We start from the raw sequence: 11,052 nt of genomic DNA on the forward strand, positions 1-11,052 counted from the left end.
TGTGTGTGTGTGTGTGTGTGTGTGTGTGTGTGTGTGTGTGTGTGTGTGTTTTGCAGAACTGCTGTGCTGGGGATCTCCTTTGGCCTGGCCTTCCTGCTGTTGGCTTTGATCCTTCTCCTCTGCTTTGCTGGTCACATTCTGGTGGGTTTGCATGTATTCATCTTGCAATACTTACACATACACTTGAGACCATGAATTTAAATGAATGAATTTGCTGGTAACGCTTTATATAAAAAGTCATGTCTATATTTTATTATAAGCACATTCATAAGACATCAGGCTTTATAAAACTGTTTGTAAATGTTTATTATCATGTATGACAACTTTATAACAAGGTGTATAAACTATTATAAGTGGTGGACATAATTTATTATAAGTTCAGCATTCATAATGCTTTATACCTTTGCTGGCTATATGCTCAGTGTGTACAGGATTGCAGCTGTTGGCACCACTGGTCTAGTGGATTGCCGATCGTGACATTAGGTCATGATGGTCTGGTATGCTGGTCAAGCTAGCCGTCGTTTGCAAAAACCCAATCAAGCCAGCTGCAACTTGGATTTTGATGCTTGTTTATTAGTGGTGTTACGGTATCGGTGCATGGAGCTGCCAGAAAGGAAGAAAGACCAAATAATAAAAACATCTCAAATGTATGACATTTGATAGACAAAGTAGAAACAGCATTATATTGCACATTTTAACAAAAAACTGTGAATGAGAGTTTAAACACACAAACACAACAGTTTTACTCCAAGAACCATTTGAAATATAAAGTTGTAACTGATTCTTCTAAAACATAACACAACTCAATGATGACATGCTCTATATAAAGTACGAGCTATCTTTTAGTGTTTTGCTGACCAGAAGTTTCCAACAGCATTAAGCTGTTGGAACACTGCAGCTGCAGCCATTCTATGCGAGGTTTACATGAGCCGATCTCCTCTCTATTCTCCTTCATACAATAGTTCATCCATCAAGTCACTGCTGTTGTTTGTTATCCAGCTCAAGTGGAGGGATGGTTGTTATTAAGCTGCTGCAGCTACCTGTCACAAGTGTTTTATGGACAATCAATGAATCCCGTAAGAGCCTATTTTCCTCTCTTTCTTCTCAAGAGAGTATTATCACCCAGTGAGTTGGTCACTTCTAATTAATTGATTTCCACCCAACCACTATCTTTATATTAATTTGAGTAAAATAATATCCTGGAAGCATTAACAGAAAGAATAAGAGGTTTCACTATGATTTGTATTGAGTTGTGCGTTGGGTCCATCCACCGCTTCTCCCTCTTTCTTCCTGCTCTCATCCTTCCCTTTGTTTCTTTGCAACCTCAGCAGGGAAGGAAAGGGTCCTTCTGCTCTCTACCCTGGTTCCCCACGTCCTCCCGCATCATCGTCACCAATAATCCCTGGCTGCGATTGGTCCTCACCATGACGACCACTGCTCTCATACTCGTGATGGCCGTCTTTAACATGGTGAGAAGGTTAAGACGTTGTGGATGCCGTCGGTCCATTGATGTTGTATTGGGTGATTGTGGAACAGCCGGGGTCACTGCACGGTTAAATTCAATGCTCTTTTATAGTTACGACTCCAAATGTAACACTTTCGATGGCGTCCATACTTGCATAATACAGTACTAATACAATTAATTTCCACAGCTCAACCTGTGGAGGTTGAAAGGATAAAATGACGTATATGACGCCTTATACTAGGTAGAGATTTAATTTATATGAAGTGTTACTGCACTCCGCTACATGCAGCTCTGATTATCACTCCACATAATCAAAACATAATCTAACAGTGTTTAGGCTTTAAAATGCAAACGTAATGTAGATCAGTTCTAGCTGCTGTGTCAGTTCAGTGGTCCACCCTTTTTGTTTGGTTTGTTAGTTCTTCGTGGAGGACCCTGGAGGATCCATTGAGGACGTCCTGACTACTCCCCCTGTGAATCTAACCAATGACAGCCTGCAGGACTACCTGGAAGAAAACACAGGAGAAAACAAGTTTTACCTTCCAGTAAGTTCTATATGGAGAGGTCATTTTTATTTATTTTATACTTGTTGTCCTGTTTTATCAGGGTTTAAATTGTACCCTAATTTGTGTTGCTTTGGTTGGGTCTCACTGTTGGACTTTCTCTTGTTTTATTCCTTTTGTTTTTAAAGGCGCTATATAAATGAGTTATTATTATCATTATTATTATGTAATAACATGTGTTGGTTGACTCACCACTGTTAGAGCAACATATTTACTGAAAGCACACAAACAATTCTTACATAGACATCAGTTATAGACATAGACATAGTCACCACCTCTCTCTCTCTCCCTCTCTCTTTCTCTCTCTCTCTCGTTCTCTCCCTCCCCCCCCTCCCCAGTACTTCATCTACTGCTGTATACTGGGACTGGTGTCGTGCTCGGTGTTCCTGAGGATCAACTATGAGCTGAAGATGGTGGTTATGCTGGTTGCGGTGGTGATCTACAACATCATCATCCTCCAAACACACGCCTCTCTGCTGGATGGATTTAGCAAAGCGCTGTACACCACCGAATCACTTGATAGGTACCTGCAAGCTGTACACACACACACACACACACACACACACACACACACACACTCCTGTCTAGTCTTGGTAATAATGAAACATTTTTTAGGCCCACCTAAAGCGGGGTAGGCAGTATATTTTTGGCATCATCAGACAAAAATTCCATAACAATGAGAAGGGCGTTGAGATGTGCATTCACATCTCTTCAGACGTTGATTCAGCGTTATATATCCTGCAGGATATATGGAAGTTTCCATTATAGCATTGGTAACAACTGTCTACGCTGCAAAGCAACCCAAAAAAGGAAGAGTGAAAAAGACAGTCTGACATTATCGGCAAAGTGTTTCAGAGATGGAGAGAGAAGCCTATGAAAACGACTAATGAAGCTGGACTCTGGTCTCGAGGGACAAAGTACCGCTGAGTTGCAAATATCCCGTATGACTGTCGATCAAGTGTAGCCCCTGGAGAGGAGGATGAGAGACAGAATGACAAACAGCAGATGATGTTTATGGAGCTGAATTAATACATTTGACTGACAGCTGGAGTCTCACTGCTGAAGAAATCACATTATGCAAAAAGGTTTTCAGAGCAGCAAGAAAGATGGGGAAGAAATACTTTTCCAACTCGATTTTGTGTCTCTTTCTCACCTTGGCTTTACCAACATGAAGAGTGTTCTGCTGTTGCCAAAGCACTGGGGCATATAAATAGAATTGTTAGGCAGTGTTAAATAAAAAGCAAAGACCAGGACAGCCTAATAAATCAATTTAGTGTCGTAACAAGCATCAATTTAGACTTACGGAAGACGAGCTGGCATTACATTATGTTGTCTCACTAAGTTCATCCTCTAATGTACACCAGTAAATGCAGATACATTGCATGATACATGACAACCATAGTCTACTTAAACGGTGCAGCACTAATAAAAACAAAGGAGGACATTTATTTTATGTTTTATCGTTTCAATGCTCCATTTGTTTTACATCTACATCAACATTGTATTAATTGATAATTCTATTCTCTCCCTCTCTCTCTCTCTCTGTCCAGACCAGGAGTTCTGAAGGATCTAAAGACGATGGGCTCTGTGTCGCTTTTCATCTTCTTCATCACTCTACTGGTACTAGCCAGGCAGGTCAGTATTCTTCTTATAGTGGCAATCCTTGAGATTTTAGTCCTTTTCACTGGTGGTAACAGCAGTTAATACTACAGGTCCCAGAATACTGGGGGCAGCAAAATAAACGATTGTCTTTTTAATAAAGAAGTTTAACAATAATTGTCCCTTTTCACCATTCTGTGAGCAACGTGATCAGATTTAATGCTGCACACGGCACGAGTCTGCAAATAGCAACAGTGAAAGCAGTTAGTTACCTCACTCTGCAGCCTGCAGCTCTTCATCTAACGGCTCACTTACATTACTACCTGCAATTCTTCAAAATGAGCCGCAGAAAATGACAGTCGTCTTGTTATGTAGATGCATTTTGGTGAAAGATAGCGTTCAGTGTCGAGCTCAAACACATTGCATTTCCTGTCCGGTACTTCATATTAAAAGTCAACCCGTGCTGCGCCATTTAAATGCTTTTACGGGTGCAATGTGTAATGTCTACCCATCTGCTGCAAACCAATAGGCGGCAGCATTTCACCTCAACTACTGGGTCATGTGTTATAGAAAATAAAAAAGGGCAATGTCTAGCAGGTCCACAAACGCTGCCGACTTATAATCTTCACGTGTGGCGTTGGCTTATAGTTTAGGTTAGCCATCTGTGTGTTGTAGAGTTTGTCTATTGTATTAAACTCAAAACAAATTGTATTTTCACTTTCTCCTCCCCGCGGCCGGGAGGAGAACAGTCGGCACTCTGCAGCTCTGGGAGGGAGACGCCCCAAACACCATTGCCCACTAAATTCCGACTTAGCGAACATGTGACTGATCAGCCGTTTCCCCTGTTGCCGTCTTCTGGGATACTTCCATAATGTGCTGACATGAAAGAACAACAAAAACTTGAACCAATTGACACAAATTCCTGAAGACCCCTCTCCATTTTTACGTACATGGGTTGAAAGCCAAGGCAACTTGTTTTGTTTCCGGTTCGCAACTTTCTACTATTTCTACTCAGTTTGCAGGCGGATTACTACGAACTACACTGTAGCCCAATGGATTCGCTTCAAACCAGTCGATGCAAATGCACCTTATTTTAATTTTTTTTCATGTAAAACGTCTGCTTAAAATTCGCTTGAAAATTAAATGGAATTTGGCTTTTGTTGCCTTTCATAGAACACGAGGTATTACAAGACAGGACGGGCCGGGGCTAGTTGGTTAGCATGCTAATTTTAGTAGATATCTACAGTACAGATATCTACTACAGTTGTATCTGTCTTATTAGGCCAACCACCACTGTCACAGCATGTTATTATACTAATTATTTCTGCATGAAGAGAAACTTTCTACCAGACAAATTTAAATGATCTTCACTGCAAGTGAACCTGCGTTGAAGGATTTGGCTCAAAATGCTCAAAAAGACCAAAATACTTGCTCTGATGGATATTTTTGTGGCGTTGGAGCAGCCGGCCTGGCCCCCTGCCTCCATCTCCTCTGTGTCCACCGTCCTCGCTTCATATAAGAGCTAAACTCAGGTGACACAGATTTGGTGAGGAAGTTTTTTCTTTTTTTGGGGGGGGTACCATCCATCATCTCTGACCCTAAAACAGATGTACCCAAAACTGGGGCTCCCCTGAGTCCAAACAGCTCCATGTGTTGTTCCCGTTCTGGGTCACAGTCAGCAGAAGGGAGGGAGAGTATTCATTTTACAACACAACTTTGCTTTGGTAAACTCTCTGCTGCTGCATATCTTATTCCGGGCTGCATTCTTATCAAGGTCTTTCAGGGTTAATTGGTTTCGTCCTTCCTAATGCTGTTTGGGTATAAATTAGTTCAATAAAATGCCTTATCAATTATCCTCAAAATAATTCTGGAAACAGGTCAGAAAGTGTCAGAATTGGCGTCATCCGATGCCCTCGACGCAGAAGTGCGTAAATTGGTTCCTAGATATGAGGGCACGAGGCCTGGCTGCATCCATTCGAAGTGCTTTTGTCCTGCTATTAACAAATTTGCCTTGCAAACTTTTTCATCGTCAAACCTAATGAGCTAATTTTCTAGCAGTTTAGTCAGAGGGAGGAGAAAGCAGGTTAGGAGAACGGATGCATCTGTAATTCATCCCTCAAGAACAGATGCGCGATGGAGCAAAGCTCATTTACAGGCTTGTTAGCTGGTTTCTAAACGGCCTACTTTCTCAACCCCGGGAGGTATACTGACGTGTTCAAACTGTACAAACATACACAGATGGTCCTACCCTATCTGTATTTGTATTTCAGCCTCAGGCTATCAACGCTATAGCACAATATCTCGGCACAGAGCAGCCCGAGCCTACATGCGTTGGAGCCTTCTAAATTGGCACCACTTTCATCTCAAGGGAGAAGTATTCAGCGCACACATACATCATCCAGACTGCTAACTACATACATGGAATATATCTCACAGGAGAGTGAGAGGGGCTCCCACACACATCCATACACAAACTGTAGCCTGGAGCTTTCAGATATATATACCATCATAATGATGGTGTGTTCGAGGGACCCCATCTGATCCACAAACGCACGCTCCTCGGATGCTTTGACCCCGACAGATAGAAAACTCCCTCAAGCATGAATAAGCCAAACATAAGAAGTGGTGGCTACCTTTTATGCAAAACAGTCCTGTCAGTTTCTTACTGTTTCACCGTCATCTTTATCGAGACATTAATTTTCCATGAATACCAAGCAAGCACTTTGGTTTCAGTTGGTTAGGTTTTCCTTGAAATCGCATCTATTTTACATTTAGTGGGAAATTATTAGAGCATAATTCAGGCAGTTTTTCTTTAGAAAATGCTCTCGTATCACTTCTGTAGCTGGAGGAGAACCGCACCTCCAGTCCAAAATAAACATCAGTTAAAAATAACAGCTTTTCAGTTTCTGTTCTCCGTCTTGGTTTCTTCTGTGGTGTGTAGCTTTGGAGCAGAGTGCTGGGTGTGAATGACACAGGTGTCTCTTTACTCTGTGTCCTCCTGTAACAGAATGAATATTACTGTAGGTTGGACTTCCTGTGGAGGGACAAGTTCAAGAGGGAGTGTGAGGAGATCGAAACCATGGAGAACCTCAACCGGGTTCTGCTGGAGAACGTCTTGCCTGCCCACGTCGCCGAACACTTCCTGGGACGCAACTGGAAAAATGAGGTGAATTCACAAAAACAGGAGACAGCTGTTGTACTCATCATTTATGTTTTATTTATATCTTTAAGTTAAAGGAACAGTTTGTTTTGGGAAAAGATGGTAATGTCTGTAAAAAAAAAAAAATGCAGCTGTAGCCTGTTGCACACTTGCCAATCCTACCGGTCACAATCCTCCCGTATCTCTCAATTTATGACACATTGAAACGGAATAGAACACATCTACATTATCAGTATGTGCTATTGATTCACATGTTTTATCAGCATATGCTTTTGTCTTCTCAACTCCTACATGTTGTACGCATCATTTACTTTGGCAGTATAATTTAATAAACATATTTTCTTTTTGGTTTTCTTTGTTTCACTCTTCATGCTCTGCTGCTGTTGCATTCTGTCCCTGCGTTAATGCTGTAATTGATGTAGCCTTCCTGACTAACACACTTAAATTCCTATATTTCTCCTTAACTCGCTCCAGTGCTGTACATTGTTGCTGTATCGGTACTCTCTTATACTCTGGTCTTACTTCTGTCTTTCCTGTGATTAATGCTATTTTGCTGGTAGCGGTGACCCAGTGTCTCCCGAGATGATTCAAGTTTCATTTTATTTATTTAAAGAGTCGATGTTAGCTATTCAGCTCGTAGATCTTCTTTCTGTGGTTGGGACTCATTGAAACCACGCACTGTTCGACTTTAACTTTCATACACCGGTGCTCGATCGATACAACACATCTAGCTGTTATCTTCTTCTCGCTCGTTATCAGGACCTTTATCATCAGTCATACGAGTCGGTGTGTGTGATGTTCGCCTCCATCCCAGACTTCAAAGAGTTTTACACCGAGTCTGATGTCAATAAGGAAGGACTGGAGTGCCTCCGTCTTCTCAACGAGATCATAGCAGACTTTGATGAGGTAAACGCTTACTCTTACACTGATGATCCTGTTTTTGTTTTTTTCAGAGGCAGCCACACTGGCTGATTATGCTCTAGGAGAGCTGGTGTCATTTCCTCTTCCTGTGTGTTTCATGTTATGTCCTGTATTCTTCATGTGTCCTTCAGCTGCTCTCCAAACCTAAGTTCAGCGGAGTGGAGAAGATAAAGACCATTGGTAGCACCTACATGGCTGCAACTGGACTCAATGTGACGCCAGGACCAGAGTGCGCACAGGCATGCTTTTACACACACACACACACACACACACACACACATTGTCACACACGTGCACATGCTTCACATTACCTCAACAGCATTGGTTTTGCAGGATGTAGCTGTCAACGCTTTGGCGAGCTCCGTGGGTGTCTCAACCCGTGCTATGAGTGCATGTTCATGAGATATGTTTTGTACAAATAATGGAGAATATTACTTTTAATTTGCACTATCCAGTTATGCAAGAATGTAATATCATATAAATCATAAAATGCACTAGCTAACGTCTACAAGCTAACTTCAACAGGTCTCGTTAGTAAACAAGCCTCACGCGCGGCGCGCTTGGTATCGGTAACCTTTGCCCCATCGAGCTATAAAGAATGAAGTCACCATCGTCTATTGTTAATATTAAATCGTCACCAGTTTGTCAACAAATTTTAAGTGAATTTCACTTCATCATTCGCTGTTTGTTGACTTATTTGGTGTATTTGAGCTCATATTTGATAAAGATGGTTTTGGCAGCTTGAGCTCATATAAAGAAAAAAAACTTTTCATTGTTAATTTATCGTCACAAAACAGGATGAAGCTCAAGCATCAAAGTATGAATTGCTGTCCAAATATATTTTGCCGCTTTGTGTGGGTTTCCCCCTTGAAATGTGCTACACATCAACATTCAAGCATCAGTGATTCATCAGTACATTCATTTGAATACATCAGTGTAGTCACTGGAATGAGTTCACCGTGCACTCAGAAAGGTGCCAACACGCTGTTTTTAAAAAACAGATCTCGATTGAAGGGAATCTGCTTAATTGACCCTTCGTTAAAATCCCCGCTTCTTAGTTTCTGTTGCTGTGTCTGTCAAGCTTTCCATTCTGGCACAAAGCAGTGGCAGATTTATAACTCTTGAGTATTAGAGTTGTCATATTTGTGGTAATGGTTAATTAAGTTGCACACAGGAGCAGGCTTCTCATTCCGGGCATTTAGTTCGGCTGAAATGACGACTGTCGGAGCCGCTGACATTTGCTAATTTAGTAGCAATTAGGGCTTTTACTAACATACTCTTTTATTTAAGGGACAGCAAAGGGGTCTTAAATCACCCGGAAGGGGTTAATTTTGCAGTAATGACGGGCTCGCTGTATTATCCCGCTCATTACATAGCTACTTACTAAAGAAATCAGTAATTTGACACATTTGTATTTACAGTCTTCCCAAGCTATTTCTGTTAATTAGACAACGACACGTTGAGGTCCAGACATGGTACAGTTAGCACCTTTAACTTATTTTGTCCCCCTCTCTGCATTTCCCTCAGGAACATGACAGACAGTACATGCACATCGGCACCATGGTGGAGTTTGCCTTTGCTCTTGTGGGGAAGTTGGATGTCATCAACAAACACTCCTTCAACGACTTCAGACTCAGAATTGGTGAGAACATTTCTTATTAGCGCAAATTAGCATAAATGTGTTTGTTTGTTTTCCTCCTGTTGATGTTGATGCCGTTGGTAATTTGGTGTTTTTCTGTTAGGGATAAACCATGGGCCGGTGATAGCAGGAGTAATCGGGGCCCAGAAACCTCAGTACGACATCTGGGGAAACAGTGTGAACGTGGCCAGTAGGATGGAGACCACCGGGGTGCTGGGAAAAATACAGGTGGGACGTTTCACAAAGTACAGGTACATGTCATCCCGTGTGGTCATGAACTTCCGAATCTAGTCCTGTTTCTTTCTTTCTCTCCGTACAGGTAACAGAGGAGACGAATGGTATCTTGTCAACACTGGGCTACATGTGTTCATGTCGCGGCATCATTAACGTGAAGGGCAAAGGAGAGCTGAAGACCTACTTTGTTCACACGGAGATGACTCGATCTCTGTCACAAGGGACCGTGATGCCTTGAAGACGTCACAATAACCGCACAAACAAGACTCGAGAACACAATCACACACACACATACACACACAATGTGGCCGTAGAAGTGATTTGTCATGCTCCGCAGCTAAAAAACCCATTACCAGCAAGCAGCACTGCAGTACAACGGACAGACGATTGTCGAGAACCAGTTTTGTCCTCCGCAACACGATGTAGAGCCGAGGTGCACCGCCAGGATGGGTTCCACATCTCAAGTGTGACAAGGACTTTGCTCTGAGGAGCCTCATCACTGTCTAAAGGAGTGCCTGACTAAAGAGAGGTTTGCCAAATTAGCGCAGCTCTCAAGGTCCTGTACAGTAGTAGTGGTGCGGAGCTAATTACCCACGCCAGTGTTTCTGCAGTGCTTCAAAGCCTTATACTTGAGCAAACTGAGCCGTGTTTTTATAGATATATATCATATATATAAAATATAATATATGATATATATCTGCCTGGTTGGCACTGTGAACCGGTTTGTTCCATTTATTACCAAATGGATGTTACAATAGCTTCTTTAACAAATCGGCGGTGTGGTGGGTAGTTTGCCAAAAACCTGTGAACTGTATTTAGAGCTTCAGAGCTGCGTTTGTGTCCCACTGAAGAGTCGTTGGACTCCAGATTCGAGAAGAAAATAGAGTTTTGTTTTTTTCTATAATCCATCTGGAACCAAACAAACAGCAATGTGTGTAAATGTCCACTGCTATCCTTTTGGTATTCATTAAACATTTGTATATTAACAGACGTCCTCTGTCTTTGTGCGTTTGTTTCACAAACATTCACAGCATGTGCTCACAATGCGAGTGCCGTTGAGTGCTTAGAGACAATACAGGTTTTCTTTTGGCAGCTGTATTTATTGTATTCATCTAACATGCCAGAGCTAGCTTAGCTTAGCACAAAGACTGGAAATGGGGACATAGAGGTTGTTTTTTTTTTACACAGATTGAACATTAACACAATATATATAATACATATGTATATATAATATATATGTTATGAATGAGTGTTTTAGGTGCTGGTAAGCAGATTTTGTTAACAACTGACAGAGCTAGGCCCCCCCCCGTTTCCTGTCTTTGTGCTAAACTAAGCTAATCTACTGCTGGCTGCAGCTTCATATTTAGTGGACAGATAACTCTCCGGCATAAAGACAATTTCTCAAAATGTCAAACTATTCCTTTTAAACATTAAATATAACATGACCTGTGATCTGTGTAACTATCACATT

The 11,052-nt window shown here is 41.7% G+C and overlaps 1 protein-coding gene across 2 annotated transcripts in view; it reads left to right on the forward strand.

Moving 5' to 3' along the window:
* LOC116387064 (adenylate cyclase type 2-like) overlaps positions 1–10,571 on the forward strand; it is a 43,621-nt gene extending 33,050 nt beyond the window's left edge. The window contains exons 15-25 of one of the 2 annotated variants that reach the window (XM_031853821.1): positions 57–141; positions 1,329–1,469; positions 1,885–2,010; positions 2,367–2,551; positions 3,579–3,663; positions 6,635–6,793; positions 7,547–7,693; positions 7,840–7,947; positions 9,236–9,350; positions 9,451–9,575; positions 9,667–10,571. In XM_031853821.1, the coding sequence (XP_031709681.1) occupies positions 57–141; positions 1,329–1,469; positions 1,885–2,010; positions 2,367–2,551; positions 3,579–3,663; positions 6,635–6,793; positions 7,547–7,693; positions 7,840–7,947; positions 9,236–9,350; positions 9,451–9,575; positions 9,667–9,819 (1,429 nt within the window). In that variant the 3' untranslated portion in view covers positions 9,820–10,571. The remainder of the gene's footprint in view (positions 1–56; positions 142–1,328; positions 1,470–1,884; positions 2,011–2,366; positions 2,552–3,578; positions 3,664–6,634; positions 6,794–7,546; positions 7,694–7,839; positions 7,948–9,235; positions 9,351–9,450; positions 9,576–9,666) is intronic. The other variant, XM_031853822.1, reaches the window with a different exon arrangement.
* The last annotated feature ends 481 nt before the right edge of the window (positions 10,572–11,052 follow it).

Source organism: Anarrhichthys ocellatus, unplaced genomic scaffold, assembly GCF_004355925.1.
Source record: "Anarrhichthys ocellatus isolate YVR2014 unplaced genomic scaffold, GSC_Weel_1.0 scaffold14, whole genome shotgun sequence".
Lineage (NCBI taxonomy): Eukaryota > Metazoa > Chordata > Actinopteri > Perciformes > Anarhichadidae > Anarrhichthys > Anarrhichthys ocellatus.